The sequence below is a fragment of the Montipora capricornis genome, chromosome 6, assembly GCF_036669925.1.
Source record: "Montipora capricornis isolate CH-2021 chromosome 6, ASM3666992v2, whole genome shotgun sequence".
Classification (NCBI taxonomy): domain Eukaryota; kingdom Metazoa; phylum Cnidaria; class Anthozoa; order Scleractinia; family Acroporidae; genus Montipora; species Montipora capricornis.
This window is the reverse complement of record NC_090888.1, coordinates 53,753,958-53,773,957: the sequence shown is the minus strand read 5'-3', so window position 1 is coordinate 53,773,957 and position 20,000 is coordinate 53,753,958. Positions and strand designations below refer to the sequence as shown.

The 20,000-nt window shown below is 39.6% G+C and overlaps 1 protein-coding gene across 2 annotated transcripts in view; it reads right to left on the bottom strand.

Annotated features, from left to right (window-relative positions):
• Positions 1-20,000, bottom strand: part of LOC138052493 (midasin-like) — a 139,948-nt gene that overhangs the window by 18,255 nt on the left and 101,693 nt on the right. Inside the window, exons 63-79 of one of the 2 annotated variants that reach the window (XM_068899014.1) lie at positions 19,844-20,000; positions 18,814-18,963; positions 18,021-18,130; positions 15,840-15,944; positions 14,649-14,789; positions 14,077-14,251; positions 12,475-12,527; positions 11,932-12,022; positions 11,330-11,453; positions 8,551-8,659; positions 6,645-6,760; positions 4,933-5,035; positions 4,058-4,252; positions 2,499-2,614; positions 1,795-1,887; positions 1,021-1,178; positions 765-902 (exon numbers count right to left, since the gene is read on the bottom strand). The exon at positions 19,844-20,000 is cut by the window's right edge and continues 16 nt beyond it. In XM_068899014.1, coding sequence (XP_068755115.1) covers positions 765-902; positions 1,021-1,178; positions 1,795-1,887; positions 2,499-2,614; positions 4,058-4,252; positions 4,933-5,035; positions 6,645-6,760; positions 8,551-8,659; positions 11,330-11,453; positions 11,932-12,022; positions 12,475-12,527; positions 14,077-14,251; positions 14,649-14,789; positions 15,840-15,944; positions 18,021-18,130; positions 18,814-18,963; positions 19,844-20,000 — 2,134 coding nt within the window. The remainder of the gene's footprint in view (positions 1-764; positions 903-1,020; positions 1,179-1,794; positions 1,888-2,498; positions 2,615-4,057; positions 4,253-4,932; positions 5,036-6,644; positions 6,761-8,550; positions 8,660-11,329; positions 11,454-11,931; positions 12,023-12,474; positions 12,528-14,076; positions 14,252-14,648; positions 14,790-15,839; positions 15,945-18,020; positions 18,131-18,813; positions 18,964-19,843) is intronic. The other variant, XM_068899015.1, reaches the window with a different exon arrangement.

Genomic DNA, 20,000 nt, shown 5'->3' with positions numbered 1-20,000 from the left:
GTATGAGAGGCACAGTAAAAAATGCCTTAAGTGCCACTACGATCAAAAATTCACTTTAGTTTTTTGCGTCAAATCTTGAAAGTTTTTTTGCTTAATACCCAACGGGCAAACGTTTCAGCTAAAATTTCGATCCAAACATTGTTTATATCAAGACAAAGCTTACGATCCGCCATATTAAAACGAGGAGAAAAATGACGTCATACACTCACCTTGGTTGTTGTAAAGGTGGATAACGCTATCTACCGGATAAATCACTATCCAGCGGATGAATACTAGCAAAACCAATTGAGTTATCCAATGGATAGCGCTATCCACCCTTCGAACAAGTCAGTGGGGCCTGATCAGAAATGCAGCGTGCGTGAACACAGCAAATTAACCATAAAAGGCATAAGTCAACAGTCTGAAAGCCCGAAACTCCACGCTGCATGCTAAATCACTCAAGCGGTTTAGCAAAAACTATGCAGTGTTAAGCAGTTGAATGTTTGACGTACGTTTTTTTTTTCCTCTACCCAGCTGCTCTCTGAAGATTTTAAAGTTAGCAATCACGGAGGCTCAGCAAAAAAACTTTTAACTCATTAAACAATCTTCTCGTAAAAAGTAACGCTTAAAATTTCGCTAGTCAGCTGAAAGCAAGCACATTTTCAATTCTGTTTTCAAGAAGGAGGTGATTTACCCATCGTAGTAGCACGAGACGAGATCGACTCTTTCAAACTGGAAAAACTTGGTAGATGGAATTAAGATTATCAAATGTTCAACATTTCTACCTTTGTCAGCTATTTCATCCTCTCCGGTGTTGTTTGGGCTCCTGTTCTCTGCTATTTTTGCCAAACGCTGAATAACCAAAAGCAGTGAGGTGTTGAGAGATTCCACGTCTTGAAGAAATGAGTTTTCGGTGGTCACGACTAGAAAATCAAACAAAGGAAAATCGATAACTAACAGAAAATTAAATTTCCTGCTAGAAAATAACAGAAATGTCTCAGAAAGTTCTTCAGCCTGGCAAAAGCAGCAATATCTATTTACCTTCTTTGTCAATCTCCTCTGTGTTCCAGCTTTCAAGTCCACCATCTTCATCTTCAACTGATATATCCCTTCTCCAAATATGGAAGTCTTCACATTCTTTCAAAACCTTGTCTTTGAGGTCGACAAGTGTTCCACCGAAACCTTTGTTTACCTTGCAGCTGAAGCAAAAACAGTTTTTAGGTCTTTTAAGTCGCTTCGTTCGTTTGTAAGTATTCTCATCTTTATTCTTTAAAAGATATTTAATTTAAAGAAGAGTCTCCAATGTGACAAAAGCAAAGCAAAAGGTAAGAAAAACCAATCATTTGCTTATTTTTCCAAATTTACAGAACATTTTCTGGAATAGATACAAGACCAAAACAAGCCAAAAGAAGGCTACTGAGGGATAGTAGTAACATCTCTAATAAATAACAACGTTAAATCGCCAACTCAAAGGCCACTTAACCTCTGCACAAACTATTTAATGTTTTTCGATGCTTAGATATTTTGCCGTTTTCACCTCGAAATAGCAATATAAAATGCAACTTTAACGTTGCTAAACAAATACTTATCTAAACCACCCCAGAGCTCATGAGAGGGGTATGGGCCTATTCTAGAGATAACGTCACAAACTGTTTTTCAATGCAAACGTTTTTCAAAAAATTAGACTGCAAAATAATTTACGAATGGTCCTAGGTTTTTCTCTTACTAATAAAGGTAAAAGGAATATTTTGAGTTAAACGTTTTCAAAAGGAAAAAAAATATGTTGGGAACACTTTCACTTAAAATACATCCTACCACTTAGACTCAAACTTTGGTAGGATTTCTGTTATCACTTCAGCAATGCTCCTAAGTTTGACAACAGCTTTCTCTAGTGTCTTGAACTGGCACCTAGAAAAAAACAGTAAATATTTCTTGACATTTGCATGTAAGTGTTGACTGGAAAGTCAAAGGGGAACAAACCAAGAAGCTGTTCACAACCTACAGGTTACATCTTGTTATCATACTAGCGAAAAAGTTGACCCTGTTTTTTCTGTGATTTTTTAAACTGTAAGGAGTCTTTTCGTTCGGTTAACGTGGTTCCGTGTGAATGGAATCACAAAACGCACGATTCTCAACCGCTCTAATATTCGACCGGTACCACGAGAATGCGGCCTGCAATAAAAACGTAAGCCGCGCAACGGAGAGAGTATTCCATCATCAGAGCGTTTGCTAAGTTTTTAGCGTTACAGCTTCAACAGCCACGAAAAATACTCTTTAAAACTCTTTTTTTAAAGAAGCCGTGTCACGCTATTTTATTAAAACTTCAAAACACTTAAAGACATCTTTGCATCAATAAAGACCAAAAAATAATGCTGCGGTTTTGTTGGCAATAACCACTGAAGTGCAGTGGAGCTAATATTTGCTGCTTGTAGCCAAGGATCGAGAGGATGGAAATGGATTGAAACTTTCCCTGAACATTTGTACCCAATCCAACGCTCGTTAAGAACATAGCAAATTACCAAGAAGTCACAAAAGTGGTTTCATCATCCCGTCTGGCATTGTGCAACACGTGATCTGACACAGCAGCATAAGGCCTGACTGTTCTGGCAAGAACGTGAACTTGATTGACTAAGTCCTGGAATAAAGACAACAAAAGGAACAAAGACAAAAGAAACTATGGCGTTTCAGGAAAAAAATCGTATGCTATTTCCACGCTTAACCGCTGAATGTCACGCATGCATGTCACTGAAAAGACTAGTATCTACTACCGGTAGGTATATTATGATTCGTTCTTTGAAAAGAACTTCCAATCGAAGAAAAAATAACTTTAAACCACAGCAAAAAGTTGTGTACAGTCGAAATTGTTTGAAATTGTTTTCAAAGAAAGCGTTTGTGTCCGATATATATGAAGTTCAGAATCGCTTGTTTTTTCTTTTCAAATTCCCCGGGAGTCGCCATCTTGAATGACTGTGATAAGTTTAAAACCCCGTTTACACCAGCATGTTTTCCTTGACACTTATCATTGCTCGTGTTAATCACGATCAACAAGTTTCCCTTGACAAGTTTTCCTTGAAAAGGAATCATTGCTATTGTAGACGATGAACAAGTTTTCCTTAACAAGCTTACGCTGTGCCCGCAATACGTTTATTCAGCAAGTGAATAAAACTGTTCCAGTCCAAGCTGTATCAATCCATAGTTAATGCATGCAGATGGTTATGAAACTGGACAAGTTCCTTTGTTTCATGTTTTTGTCCGTATTTTTGGCCTTGACCGTGCACTAAACACACCTTTTTTGGAAAAGATAATATAACCAATCAAATCCTTCGATTAAATTATGCGCAACTAATTTGCGAACCCGTGCGAAGCGAAAACAAAAGATTGTGCAGGGTTACGGTCAATTCAACATCGATTGCAACAACATTGTTCTCGCTTTTGAAAGTTCTAAGGTTTCATAACCAGTCCCTCGATTAACTATGATCAATCCAAATTGCTTTCGATTTTAGCCGCCATTTTGTACACTTTTACAGCAACGAGTATGAAGCGTGATTTTTGTTTATTTACTTATTTATTAATTAATTTATTACAATTTATGGCATACAAAAACAGAGGCCAAGGGATGAAATGCTAAGGAGTCAAGGACCCAATATTAAAGGAAATCTCCCATGGTACCATAATTAAAATAATAATACGAATTAAAATTATGGCAATCATTAACTTCAAATATTATAACAATAAGAACAACAACAAGTTTTAATACTGAACTAATCTCATTAATATTCCTTGCCACATTTTCCTTGCCGTGCGTTTACGCGCAGACAAATTTCATCCTTGACAAGGAAAAATTGTCATGCAATTTTACCTTATTTACGTACACAAGCAAACTTTCCCTGTCAAAGAAAACTTATAAAGGAAAACTTGATCGCCTAATCGGGAGATTGACGTAACAAATATTGGGCGAATCTTGTGTTGTGGTCTAGCTAAAGATAATACGAGGACTCTCAGCCTTTGAAAAAAGGAGAAAGTTACTCGAATGAATGGTAAGATTTGTCAAAACAAGATAACAAAACAACAAACACACCTTCAACTTAAGAGCCAAACCTGTGACAACGTCATCAACAGAAGATGACAGAGCCAAAGGAGATAACACGCTTTGAGGTAATGGAGACCACTCCAGAAGAGATGATTCACTGGCATTACTTGGACAACACTTCAGCAATATGCACATCTGCTGTAGAACTTGAGCCGCGATGGTTAATAGATCCATGATTCGTCCCTACAGGAGATTATATACTTATTGACTTAGTTACGTCGGGCCTTGTAATCGCGGTCCATTTAGGCTCAAAGCATAAATTTTAAGATGTTCATCACTTAGTGATCATGTGATTAAATGCTTATTGACTGAGTTAGGTCGGGCAGGACGGGAAATCATTTGGCTCTCGGTCATGACTTAGGGTCCGATCGCAGGAAGGTCCGTGTGTCAGGACCGAGAGCCAAATATTTTACCGTCCGCGCGGGACAACTTCAAAAGACTGAAATTTCGAATCAAAGAAGCCATTTGAGTGAGGTGGAAAGTCATTCAATAGTCTAAAGCATTCACTACTGCTCGTATTTTGATTTGCTAACTCGTCTAAAAAGCCAACAGAAAATTGACTTAAAAGTGCCAAAAATCGGTCAAAACCATCAAAAACCTAGCGAGTGGCAAAGTTTGCTTCACGGTTCACTGAAATGGACCATACTCGTATTCTCAGTATTGGACTGGAACTAGTTCACATTGGGCCGTACGGGTTATCAGATAAAACAGCTTACCTATACGCAACAAGAAAGCATAGTCGGAAAAACACCTTTGGAGTTCGCAGCTGGCGCTTTCATATTCTGCTTATTTGTTTTCGAGCGAGGTCCACAGTAAAAATGTGGAAAACCTAATAATAGTAACTGCACTTCTGGCAAACTTACAGTTCGATGTTGAAGCTCTGTATGCGGTGGAAGGGATGGGCGTAAACCAGTTTGATCATCAACTGTGAAGTTGACCACTTGTACAAGCTGTTTCAGGCAAACGCTGAGTTACAAAAAACAGCACAACGCTTGTAAGAAACCAATTCAATTTCGGCAAGGATCCATATTGGTTCCCACCCTTTTAAGAAAATCGGTCACACCCAGCAGTAATGACTGAAAACGGCGAGACTTCAGAGGCGCAATAATCGGAAATAAATTAACAGTTTTAGGGAAGAACGTGCCCCTGAACAACCTCCGCGCAAGAAAAGAAAAACCTTGGGGGCCAGTAAATTCATCCAAATGAACGAATATTCTCATAAAATGACGGCCATTTTATTTTTCGCCGTGAATATGACGATCACATTTTCGACGAAAATAGCACGGTATATTCGCTATTACTAAATACTGAACTACGGATATCAGATTTCCAGCATTTTCATTGGATCGCCGGACACAGGCTATCAGTTCAATTACCTGCTGTACCTAATATGGTCAAGGAACGCGTCAGCAATAAAACTAGCTGAAAACATTTTTGCAGCTCTGTGAAAAAATGGCCGACAAAAGCCGTTTTGGACCGGAATCCGAGGCAGAAATCGATGCTTCAGTGGAAAAGTTGTTGATCCTGGAGTTTTTAATAAAACAATTATTCTACTCGGGCTTGCTGGATATAAAATCAATATAAACAACTCGGCGCTTATCTATCACTTCATAACTTTACGCAATTATTCCACCACGTTCAAGTTGTACAATATGCCGAAACTTGAACTTGATTGGTAATCTTGAAGCTAAATTAAAGAAGGAACGATTCACTGTTTTCTGCCACGATACCGTTAGTTCATGTTGATGTTTCGCAAAGAACGTGTTGCGCATTCAGCCCGATTATTTTTTCCTCACACAACCAATATTATTGTTTTTTGCCGTTGCCATTTCCCAAACTGCCATCGTAGTAAAGCTCTCAAATACAAGACAAACGCTTCTGTGGTCTCCCTTGGAAACAAAATGAATGCATGTAGTTGCCGCCCAATGCTACGCAAGTCCCGGATGTGCTGCCTCAAGTGTGGTCACGCCACTACAGTTGCAAAAGGCCTTCTGCAACTAACGATCACATGGTAAAAAATCCGCCATGCTGGAGGGCAAGCTCATTATTATTCTCCCACTGGGACATTAAAACAAAGAGATCTGAACCAGTCAACCTTGACTTGCCTTTGTTTTAATGTCCCAGTGGGGGAATAATAATGAGCTTGGCCTCCAGCATGGCGGATTTTGTACCATGTGATCGTTTGTTGCAAAAGGCCTATTATTCCCATTTAACATAAGTATCGATTTGAAGAACTCGGCTTTGAAGTCGTTATATTTTTGGTAAACCACGTAAGAACTTTACTTCAATAGCCCGTATGCATATGACGTGACGTAAGCTTTGACGATGTGCCACAAAAAAGAAGTGGTAGCCATTCTTGTCTCTAACTTTTCCTCAGAGAATTGAATTTTACTCTTATGCAAGTCACGTCTTTTGTTACGGTTAAAAACGGCGGCTAACAACACAAGCAAAAAAGGTTCCATCGACTTTCAATTTAACTGACCACTGCCAGCTAGAAATTCCAGAGACCTATTGATACTAATACAACCTAGAGATTTTAATAGGACTTCACCCATTGATTACAAAATCGTGTTACCTTGATCTTCTTATGCTCCGAGAGAAACTCGCAATGACTTTTCTTTGCTCATAACAAACATGAAGCAGATGATGGCTGGAGCCTTTACAGCGATCAATTTCACCAATGCCAAGTTCCTTGAGAACAAGAATAAGTTCATGCATCAAAGCCTCAACCTTGGATATTGCATTTCGAGCATTCTAATTAGCTTACTCAATCTCCCGTATAATAATAAATTTATTAAATCATTCGAATTGCAATTCCAAAGGGAATTGAAAAACTCAATGTTACAATTGACCGAATGCATAAATGGCGGCCAAAAATGTATTCTTTTGTTTATGTGCTAATGAGACTCACTAGCCTCGCTCTCAAGCATCCTTTCTTTTGTATTTTGTCCATGCAAACGAGGCTAGTGAGGCTAATTAGCGCATAAACAAAAGAATATTAATTTGGCCGGCAGTTAATCTTGATTGCAGTTCAGTTCAGTCCCACTTCTTTATCGAGGTTGGTATGAAGCTTGTTTGGAATCTTTCAGTTCTACATTTTAAAAGTGGAAGTCGTCTAGGATTTTTAAGGAAATAGTTTTTGGTCGTAGGTCTTGGCAAAAGGCTATACAGTTTACTATCGGGATGGGTTACATTCTTGTAAAATTTTATGCACAGGTGTTCGCGTCTTTCTCAGAGTGTAGTCAGGTTCAGGAATCTAAGTGCTTCTTTGTATGACAACTACGGGTGCACAATACACAATGATTACACCATGATGCACAATGATTACGCCGGTCGTTGTAGTGAAACATCCCAGAGAAATGTCATAAAACTATGAAAGGTCATGAAACAATTATTCCCTTCACACTTGTTGGATATGAGATTGATTGTAGCCAACGCGCCTTCATATAATAAGTGTCACGCAGTTAGACAAGACAAGAATCCGACCGCAGTAGAAAGCAACCGCGGAAGGCTATTTTTTCAATAGCTTCGACCATTATTACGGCAGGGGAGGGCGCAATCCCGTTGCATGGATCACTTGTCGCCATTAACACTGCTACTCTTTTTACCAACCACGAGTGGATGGAAACCGTGGTTTTCGAACCCGGAGCGCTGGGACGCAGCCCGCGAGCCGATATATCAAAAACAACACGCACACAAGATCACGGAGCAAATAAAACGATTACAGAGACGCCAACGACAACGCCACAGAACAGCATAATAGATGAATCAAACAAATGGCACTATACGCTCTGCAGGAGCGTTTTTCATTTTGCTTAAAAAATGACCTGAAATGAGCATACGACCGTGAATTTCCATTCTCCACCTCCAATTCAGCTAGAGTTTATGCCGCTTAAATTTGTAGAAAGTTAATGCACATTTTAGAACAGTTCGGGACGAATTAGCACAACAGCGAAATCCTACGATTACGTCGTATTTTGAAATGACGTCACCGAGGCTGTCGTCTCTGCGCAAGCTCCCTTGATACATCAAACGTTTTCCCATAGCTAGTGACACACGGTTCAACAAAGTGCACATTTGTGAATAAACTAATGTTGAACCGCGTGTCATCTTTTTCTTGAGACTGGAAAACGATCGATTAACATCGTTCGACTACATAATGCAAACTCGTAAAACGCAACAGAGCTTTTCTTTCCACTTCGTTCAACCTGTTGAATGGACTGTTCCATTATCCAATGATCACACACAGTTCAACATAGGTTGCCCGTGAACTCCAACGTTTGTTGATCAACAAATGCTGAACTGTGTGTCACCGTACGCGTCTTAAAGTAATGCGTCAATGTACCAACGTCCTGTCACATCCACAAAGATTGCTATTGTATTTATGACCACTCATTTTGACAAGTCGTTCTGTGCTGTGGTCTGTTGCATTTTCAAGAGTTAAACAATGACAATTTGTTAAGTTCAGTGAGTTTTCTCACCTTTGAGGGCGATATAATGGCAGCAGTAAAAACAGCCGATCTGGCGAGAGCTTTGTAGTAATGATGACGGCAACCATCTAGAAGCTGGGACACTTCGTGTAATAAGTCACTGAAAAGTACCAAATAAGGAGAACCAACAGAGTGGTTTTCAATTGAGTGTCGAGAGTAATTAGCGAATTGCTTTGGTTTATGATTACTTCACTCAGTGATCGGTTCAAAGTTCTCGCGCCACTTTTTCAACCAATCAGAAGTAAAACCAAAACCACTCGTGGCTCGCGCGTGCACATTTTCTCGCGCTTTGTGTCGGCTACGTGTAATTACTTCGAGTTTTGATTGGTTTACAGGATTGTCTCCGTCCTTTTTGATTGGCCAAAGTAATTACTTTGGTTTTGGTTTTACGACACTCAATTGAAAATCGCTCTAAGGCACGACAATAGCTGCGTTTACCCTTTGGCTCTCATGATCTAAAAGTTCATTCTCTTAACTACTTCCATAGATTTCGTCGTTGGCTGGTCACGAGAATTTGGTGTTATATCAGGATCATAGCCTTAAGCTGATAATAATATTCATTCTCAACACTTGCCTACCTGAAAGAGTATTGAAAATGAGGGGTGAATTTACATACTGATCAATCCTGTGAGTCAAAGGGTTAACGTTACAAGACGTCCATAATCCACTTGTCGACAATTTTTTATGCAAGGGCCAGCTGAACAAAGTGGAAACGCCGGATCTTGGGAAATCAAACCAGCAAATAATTTGTAGATTTAAAACAAAATGATACTGCAATGCTGGTTGTACAGCTGTAAGGAGATATATTTTTTTGATTTACCAAAAAATGATTTGGCAAATCATTTAACCTCATGAAGAAGTCAGGCCGTGCCTGACGAAATATTGGTAAATCAAAAAAATACATTCCTCACAGCTGTACAACCAGCCTTGCAGTATTATTTTGTCTTAAGTCCATAATCCAGGCGAACTCTCTCATTTGGCGTTAGTTCACCTCTACTTAGCCTTGTAAAAGCTAACTGGTTTCCTTATACAACTGAAGATGGGGCTCTTAAACATGTTGAGTATCGTTTGAATTGCTTCTTTGAGATCGTTAAAGTGGGTTGCCTGTGAACTAGCTTGATAGCTTTAGTACTTTAATTAAACATAGCATTTCCATTTATTTTCACATTACACTGCGGAGCCACTTCGGCGTCTTTTGTACGGTGAGTGCGATTGCAAAGACTTTCTTATAAAAACTAACGGTAATTAGTGGTGTCAGAAGCCCATAACCCAGAAGTGTTAATAAGGATAGTACGCGCACTCATGACTCTCATTGGTCAATAGCTGTATTTAGATGAAAGTATGGTAACACGGCTGTGACATCACACGAATTTTGATTGGTTATGCGTTGTCAAATGCGCGTTTTGATTGGCTGGTAGGAAATATAAGCGTGTATCAAGAAAATCTGTTTCAATCAAGAAGTAAAAAAGTCAGCATTTTCCTTCATTTGTCGAATTATCTTTGAGAACTATTTTATAAAAGCAATAGAGGACTTTTTCCGTGTTTCCATAGCCTCATCTAAACACTAGGGGAGTTGGGAGACTTCTCGGCAGTTATGCAAACCAAACGTCGAGAATTCTCCCAACTCCCCCGAGTTTTTAGATGAGGCTAAGTAAACACGGAAAACGTCCTCTATTGCTTAGTAGAATACGGGTCCTTACAAATTATCGCCAATCAGATTGGGCCTAACCACAACGTCTCTGATTGGTCTGCAACCAAGTAACCGCACGAGGGATGCACGTGCTCAATGCAAAAATGCGGATCGTGCACGGAGAAGCCGCGCAAGGTTTAACTAATCAGAGGGACAAAAGTGGTTAACAGTGGATGCAATCCTTCCAAAACCCCTCAAGACAGTTTCTGGGGTTTTCAAAAAAATAGGAGAAAGCTGCGAAACGCAATGACACGGAAAAAATTCTAAAAGTTCATGAAGAAAATGAGCCAGTGTTTAAAATAAACCCGGCGTTTCGAGGGTGCTCCCTCTTCTTCAGTGGTTTCAAAAGTAACTGAAAAGCGCGCGTCATAACGTTTTTAAAGTAAAAAATATGTATAGAACAAATAATTTACTGTAAGTTCATAACTTTGAGAGTTTCAAAGAAAATTGAAGTCGGTGTTTAAACCGGCTCCGACTTCAGTAGTGCTTTAGACAGACGTATTTTTTAAGCTAAGCAGATACTTAAGCCTCGGGTCTCTGCACCCAGGCGGTTTAAACACCGACTTCAATTTTCTTGACACTCTCAAAGTCAGCGAGCGCTGTGACCTAACACATTAGCTACATTTTGTTTATATTTAAACGTTATGACACGTGCTTTCAGTTACTTTTGAAACCACTGAAGAAGAGAGAGCACCCTCGAAACGTCTGGTTTATTTTAGAGGTTTTTCTTGCATTTTACACGACGCAATTTGCTTAACGCCTCAAAAAGGACTGACGAACGTCATTAAGGGAAAATCAGAGTATCAGGTACAGGCTAGGATTCTATATGAATTTTTTTTAATCTTGGGAATTTTTAGCGGATTGTAAGGAAACGAAAAGGTTTAAACCACGTTTCCCCTTACTTAGAAATGACTTAATTCATGTGATTTCACGCTGAAAGGAAAATAACTTTGGTGGATGCACCTAAACCCGCTTTTAAAAACAATGCTGAACTCTTGAATAGACCATTACTAGGTTTCTGAGACGACGTGACAAGGCCCATCCTAAAACGTGCTGCTTGCCGGGCATCAATGTACTTACGGTGATCTGTCTGACAGCAGTGATACCGAACTCAAAAGAGTCTCTTCATCAACTGCAGCCAGCATCATGGCTTCCGTACTTGAGGACTGGCGTTCAATATTAAGCCCCTTTCGGTAGGAAACTCCTGCAATGCAATCACAGTAAATACTACTATTACATCCCCTACCATAGTGATATTATTCAGTTGTACTGGTTATCTAAGGAAATAAAAAATAAAAAAAACATTTGTCGACGGTACAGACTTGGCAGTACTTGTTGACATATGCCTTTGATAGGTGAATAATGGAGATGCATGCGTTGTGATGTATCGTAGTATTCCTTGACAAGTGTACCTCACAAATAATTTAGAGTAACAAATATAATCCTTAAAACTTCAGTTCTTTGTAAACAAAATTCCATCCCTGTTTTCGGAAAAGGAAACTTGTCAAGAAAAGAACTGTTACACTTTTCATTTGTAATACAAATTAAAACTTGTTAACTCAAAACTTCCTGGTGTAAATGGGGCTTAAATAATAAAAAGTAAAGACGCCGAATAATTAGGTAGTCTGCACCAGAGGCTAACTTTCGTCCTACTTACAAGGTAAAATGCATCATCACAGTACCTATTGAAGACAATGTCTTGAACAGATCCGAAAGACTTTTCCGCTTTCTTTGCTGAATGTGTTTTCTCATCTCAGTCTGCTTTTCTTTTGGCTGCAAGAGGCATTGACAACAAGACATAGTTAGGGCGTAAAACAGCATTCCACAAACATCACTGATTTCTGTTGTTTTGTGTGCGATTACTATTGCAGTTATCAGTACGACAGAGGGATTCAAAGCAGGGTATGCCCTATTCTGGGTATATCGTGACCAAAAAATCTTAGATGCGATGTTATTAACCTAGAATTAGCGCTTACATAAGTACGCCAGGGAAAAGGAACTGCATATTGTGACCATATCTTGTTAATTGCTAAAAAAACGTTTTATTGCCTCAACAGTTTATTCACCAGTTTTAAATTAGAAGTCACACGGCAGACGCAGTTTTTTGTGTAGAGTTTTACACTAAGCTGCAAAAACAACGATCTACAGACTTAGTGGTTTCTTGATCTTTGCCTCCTGAATGATCTAAACGAGAATACAAAACATAATTCTGAAATCCCCGTCACCTGATTTGATACATCCAAAGCCTGGAGTTCATTTGAGCTGTTGATAACTTCACCTGAAAACGTGAGAAATCCTTTCAAACTTCACAACGACTCAGGGGAAAAATTAAGAAGAACCGCACAGGTAACGCGAGTTTTGTCGTAGCAAGCATCACCATTCCCTCCATGCAGGGTGATGCCCTATGAGGTTGACCGAAGACTTGGGAGACTTGGTCCAAGATGAGTTGTGACGTCACTTAACGCAATTTTCCAGCTCTGTCCGGATGGTTTTTTCCCTTGTCCTTTAAGGATTCCGCTTCATCCTTGATTTGACATCACAAATCAACATGAATAAAGACCCCTTCGGTCAACTATGGGAGAGGTGGCTTAAGTCAGGAGTTCATCAAGGGGAGCCTATGTCTCCCATACTTGGCCTTGGAGTCAACCGTTTACCGAGTAGATTTATTTATTACACATAACATGAAAAAGCCTATACAGCCAATCAAAATGGAGCTCTTTAACGTGTGGAAGTATGACCAATCAACGATAGCGTAAAGGCCTTTCCAATCCAATCACTCGTGCATCTCGTGCAGATCGTACATTGTTATCGAGTTTAATTAAATTTGCATTTGGTTCTATTGTTAGTGAGTTTTTGTCTCTAATTTGCGTTCAGAAAACTATTTCAATGAAAATTATCGTCTTATGTGTAATTAACAGCTCACGACATAGAAAGTGCTATGTACGGGGCTCTATTCAATCGTTGTTTGTGTCAAAAACCCCGTACGCCGCACTTTCTATGACTTAAACTACATATATAGAACACCTCCCTTGGGAGATTTAGTACGCCCGCTGTCGTAAAAGCAAATCTCCCATGGGAGATTCAGCACGCCCACTGTTGTAAAGCTAAAGGCCTGTTCAAACGCACTATACACGCACTATACAACACTCGACTTTGTATGATCGACATTGTGTAGCGTTGTTGGGTAAGGTGTTCAAACGTACTATACACGGACTATACAACCACTCTACAATTATGAAGAAACAGAGAATTGTGGGTTAACACTTGTTTGTGTGTGATTTCGTCGACTTCGACTGCGCATGCTCGCATGCAGTATAATGCTCTACAAGTCGAGTGGTGCGTTCAAACGAGCTCGACTTTGTAGAGTATCGCTTCAGTGATCGCGAAACAAAGGAAAAGTCGAGTGGTTGTCGAGTAGAAGTTTGACCAGTTTCAAACATCGTTATACACGATTAGACTTGTCGAATCGTGTATAGTAGGCACTATACAAGGTGTTCAAACGCACTCCACTTTGTAGAGTATACAAGTCAAATGTTGTATGGTATACAAAGTCGAGGGCGTTTGAACAGGCCTTAATCAAAACATAGCTATCTCAGCGTCAAGGGACATTTTTCGTGGGAAAAAGCCTGTTCCTAAAAATAAATTTACTCGGGAAAGGGTTGACTCAAGGAATTATTGGAGATTGTGATTCCTCTTGATGAGCTCCTGGTTTATTGAAATTTCGTACTGTTGTTGGCTGCACAAGAACTTCAAGACATCTCCTCCCATTTTAGAACAATCACAACAAAATGTAACTCGTTGAACTTGCGCTAATATGTCAGTTTTACCTGTAAAGTTGTCTAAAGACATCACTCTCAACATATAACGTCGTTGGTTAAGTATCTGTGCGGACAGCTTTCTCATCCTCTGATAGAGCTTAGGAAGACGGGTGTGGCTGGCTGAAAGAGACAGTCCAACGCCTTCAAAGAAGGAGGCAGACTGAAGGCCTTTGCTGCAATAAACCTGCAAAAGTGATTGAGATGTTCATACAACAATGTAGTCACCACAGCAACACAGTCTTGAACGCGTTTAGTAACTTCTTTGAAGAGAGAATACACAAGTGCAAACCGAGAGCAAAGGGAGTTTCTTCTCTGTTGTTAGTTTCGTTGTACGGAATTTGTTGATAAAAGAAAGAATAAAAGAGAAGGAAGGGAAAAAATGTGTAAAAAGGAATTGTGGAGGTGTTTGCCCCTACCACACCTCAAAAGAAAAAAAAACTTCTAAAGAAAAACACACAACGAATGCTCCCTTAAATTTTGCAAAAAAAGCTGCTTCTAAAAGTGAGTTAAGATTCGTACTAGCAGGGAAAAAAACCAACAACAACAAGTATCGGTTACCCAACTTTTTACTGTTTACTGACCTTCAAATGATCGGGAGAAATGAACCACTCAGTCTGCAGAGCTCTTCGCTCATGGCTTTCTATCTGCGCCTTCTCCTCAGGTGAGGAAAGGGTCTTCTGGACATTCATCAGGGTCTTTACCACTGGCTCATCAAGAGACGACTTAAAATAAAAACAACAGTGGTAATGGTAATGATTTTACATAGCGCATTTTCTATTTACATACTCAAACGCGCTTTACAAGCAAGTGATCTATGGGTGAGATCGGACATCAGCATATACGGAGACCAGTGGCAGCCACTGTCAGTCCCATAGCGATCTCACCCAGCAGTTATGAAATGAGGCCTGACCACAACACCGGGAGCTCCATGCCCTACTCTTTACGAATAGTGACTGTGTACGAGTTTTTTTACGTCCCACTGGGTTAATGAATATTGAAGAGTTGTCAGAGGGGGCCTATGGTTTATAGTCCTTATACGAGAAAACTTGAAAGTCTAACCATTTGTGGATGTAATTACAAAGGCAGCACTTTCTCCTTAGTTTTTTTGAGACCATGAATGTTGGTGCGGCCGGAGTCTAACTCTCGACCTCCAGCAGTGCAGGGCAGGGCATGGTACCAAGTCACTAGCTACTATTCTCCCATGTCGTCATGCACGGAGGCAACACGAATACCTTACCGTCCAAAAGAAGCATTCGCAAGATCTCACATGACTGCATCATTGAAAAAACAACAGGCAATCCATACAGGTGCCACATTTAAGGGGATCGATCGGTACCAGTTACGAGACCTTGCAGGATTGGAAGATCCAATGAAATCGAGGAAGAAATAAGCCGCGCAGAAGACTTTTTTCGCGCCTATTCTGCGAAGTAGGCAAAGGAATGGTTGAATACGAAGTGAAATAGCGTAATGGGGTGTTTTGCTCAAGATTGTGTATACTTCCCTTGATGACAATTATGGTCATAGGAACAGTGATGACGCAGTGATGACTACAGTGAAAATGATAACGATGGCTGATGATGATGTTGAAGATGATGATGTGGATGACGTTGATGATCATCATCATCATTATCATTATTACGAAGTTAACTGAAATCCAATAAAATAAAATGGTATTTCTGGAGAAGAGAGGCAACAAAAACACAGCGCTGTAGGCTTCGATTATTATAGGATTGTTTCATTCGGCATTGATATGGATAATGTTTTCCTGTTACCTCGTACTTGCGCACAAATTTATTCAAAGTGTAATGGGATTTGTCAGCTGCTTGCTTCATGGCCCAGAAGTTCGAGTCATTCCACTTGGCTATTTTGACGAAATCCTAGGATCGAAAAAGTTAAATAAAAATGACTTAATGATATCAAATAATAGGAACGCCTCAGAGCTTATATATCAGAGCACTAAGTGCCCTTCTACTGAATTGGGAAGGTCAAATTGAGTTCAAGCAGATCAAGGCAAGTGTTGGTGTTTGATGTAAGGGGAAACCAGAGTATCCAGTAAACTAAGAAATTCCACCCACTTATGACGCCGAACCCCGAAATTGAGCTCGAGACTCAATAGGGAACTTACGAAAAGACGACGACAGCTACGAGAACGTCATCTCACAATATAGATTCGCGTTATTGTTAATCACTTAGTGATTATTTCATCCTCTTTAGGGCGGTTTTCAAACGAACGTAGTAAAACTAAAACCAAAGTAATTACTTTGGCCAATCAAAAAGGACGGAGACAATCAAGTAAACCAATCAAAACTCGAAGTAATTACACGTAGCCAATTGTGCACGCGTGAGCCACGATTGGTTTTGGTTTCACTTCTGATTGGTTGAAAAAGTGGCGCGAGAACTTTGAACCAATCACTAAGTGAAGTAATCATAAACCAAAGCAATTCGCTAATTACTTTCGACACTAAGGGTGCGTTCGATTGACCGTATTTCGGAATAGGAATACATGGAATATAAGTTAAAAATCCTTCGTTTTGCGGATATTCACATTAAAATTGTCAAACATCTGCTAAAATGCTATTTCAAACATACTTTTATTGTCCTTGCTGCTTTGAAACGCGCCAAACATACCGTTTTAATCATCACTCCACATATTCTTATTCCTGAATAGGGTCAATCGAACGCGCCCTAAATTGAAAACCGCTCTAATATGACAAGGGTGTGGTAGTTCCTCAGGAATGACACTGCATGGATGGAACTGACGGCGCTTAATTTAGGGGAGAAAACGAAAATTTATCCTCAAGTGCGGTCGTTCTTCATAACACCTTAAATTTGGCTGTTTCACGTTGTTGTTTTGCGACGACGGCAAAGGAATGGACAAAAAGTTCACGTGCAAGGCGTGCGAAGCTATAGACGACTTTCATAAATTCTCTATTTTCGAATTCCCCATAATACAATTTGTTTGCCCCCCAAATTTTGCATAAACTATTGTTTTCAAATGCTCTTGGGGACACTGCATATTCCCAAGAGCATTTGAAAACGATGGTTTATGCAAAATTTGGGGGGCAAACAAAGTGTATTATGGGGAATTCGAAAATAGAGAATGGCGACCACTTTTACATTCTCTTGTATTTATGTTAATTAGACCTACTGCCCTCATTTTGAAACCCTTATTCCTTTGAAATTTGCTCGTCGTAGTGAGGCTAGAAAGGCTCAGCATTAAAACAGAATAGAATTTTTTTGGGTCGCCGTTATGAAAGAGGTCTATTGTTTTTGCCCCTAAAATATACAAATTTGTGACATTCTCCTTGCCGTCGCTGTTGTCGTTGCTTAATTTCCCTAATGGCATAAGGCAAAGTTGTTGTCTTTAGTTGATAAGTTAAAAATATGCTCTAGCAGGGTCGGCTGGCGGTGGAGAGCATTTGAAATGCTCTCCACCCCGAGCCGACCTTGCTAGGGCACACTTTTAACAATCTTATAAGAAAACACTCACGTCACTGGCCTTACAGTAGCTTCAAATAGAAAATCATCGTGTCACACATCGGAGTCAATAAAGCACGAACAAGGAGCGAATTTCAGGTCTCACTTCAGCTAATTTAAAGCAAATCGAAATACAAAGGAACCGGCCATCTAAGATCCTGAGAAGGTGTCTGCTATTTGGTATAAAGTGTAATTCAGCTTACAGTTTGCAGGTCATGTTGTATGTTTGTTATTAACCTGTAACGGATGTGGATATGAAGACTATATAACTGCTTCAGTAACTCCCATAACTGCAATTAAAAGTAATTGTCGCATGTGACTTTATTGTCTTGTGGAGTAAGTGGACAGGCATTTATAGAAAAAAAAGATTCAGACTCAAGTTTGGAAGGTTTTTACGAAACGAGCACCAATGCAAAGGTGAAAAAAAAAAAAGGTGACCAGCGCCCCTGACATTGTCATATCACAAACAGAAAAACCTTGAGCTCCTTTTCAATTGGGTTCTTTGCTTCCTCCAAAGACTGCTCGACACAAGGAATGAACTGCTTGTAGTAGCTGTACAGATTCCACAACAGATCTGATACTTTCACTGAAAAGAGGAATAAATGAGCAATTAGGATACCTGACACTATCACAAAAGACCTCTCACACAGTTGAAGGATATACCACACGTCTTTCCTTAGTCGGTTGATTGTAGTTTTGGTCTCTCTGCATCGCTACTCGTGCATCTTTACAAGTGGTTTAAAGAATCGAGAACAGTATTTAAAAAAAGACTCTTCCTAAGGAATTGTTGATATGTATCCATTTTACTCTTTAAAAAACGCCTAACATGAATTATCCATATAAAAGTGATTTAGCCGAACACAATATCAATTCGTTTATCGAAATTTCGTACTGTTGTCAAAAGAACCTCGCGATCTGGGTAGAAAACTGACAGAGAGGGGTTCTAGTTCAACACGAAACAGCATTTTACGCCTTGCACTTATTTAAAGTATTTATCCAGCTCAGCTCTAATTTAAGTACGATTCAATTCTTTCCGCGTTATTTTCGGGGGGTTTTCTTTTTCAGAATTCTGAAAATGTCTTTCCAGTAGCTTTCTTCTTTATATTTGCGTATAACGCTAGTAGCGAGAAGCGATCGGTCCACACTCGAATGGCAACTCTTCCTAATCTTTTCGATGCGTGAATTTCAAATAATTATACCTTACGTATGCAAAAGGAAGAGAGTCCGTTTGAGCAAGCGCTTACAAAAACACGATGTGCTAGACTATACCTTCTGAGCCGCTTGAAGTTCCTTCCTCACAGCACATCTCCTTGTAGAAAGTAAATAGCATTTGTACACGGGAGCGAAACTCTCCAATGGTTGAGGTCTCGATGAACCTCTGAAGGGGCTCAATTAACTCACTCACTTGAAGAACACTTTCTGCGTTCAAAGATCAGAGAGAGAGAGAGAGAGAGAGAAAGAGAAAAAAAAGGAACGACCTGATCAACAATTAACAACCAAATCAAAAAAATGAAAAACTAGATCAATAAATACTGAAGTTATTGCACTGAAATGGCTTAGCCATCTGGGTGTACGAGTTACGTTCACTTACAAATTACAATTGTACTTTATACCACTGTTTTTACAGTAAGGACGATTTAGGGCTTTAGATTGGTTGGCGTTTTAAAAATAGCTAATTTTCTCCACTTATGCTTCCTGGATAAGGGGTAAGAATAGCAAAAAATAACGTTATGCAACTTGTGCTACTCGTCATCTCTAAAAAGATGATAGAAAATAGCGGAATACTACGTTTCCCACTGCTTCTTCTGTTGATGAAGATGTTGTTGTTGTTGTTGGACATCAAGGAGAAAATGTCTGACCATTGACAACGAAGAATTACTCGGTGCTATCCTGTGGTGTTCTCCACTCTCCTTCAACAGGTTATTCTACCTTGAATCTTTGAAAGAAACACTCGCTTTATACAGACTAATTTTAAATTATTTCATGAATTCTGCAGAGATGTGTTTATTCTTGAAGGCTCAGGTATAAGTAATCGGAGTTTTATTAACCCATCACCTTCCGATTACCAGATCGGGTGCTCCAACGCCATCGCATGCATGCCGGGTGACAAATTGAAGGTTGAGCATTCAACATTGTAGGTTCAGTTGACATAGATCCCACTAAGACTGAACTGACGAAAGGTGGCAATTGAGCGATTGAAAGTATTGAGATAGTGATTTTTTTTTTAATGAATTCAACGCATTTGTCATAGCAATGCGTAGAAGTAGTGCAATTCTAAAGTTGTGGAATGAAGACAAACCTTGAGCGTTGGGCAAAAATGGTTGAGAATTAGAACTGTTGTAGTTACCAGTGGTTGTGAGTTCTGACGTGTTGGCTCTGAATTGCTGCAACAGATTGTAGATATGAAACCACCACCGACTGGACTTCGCAGCAGCCTTGGCAGTGGCCACATCAAG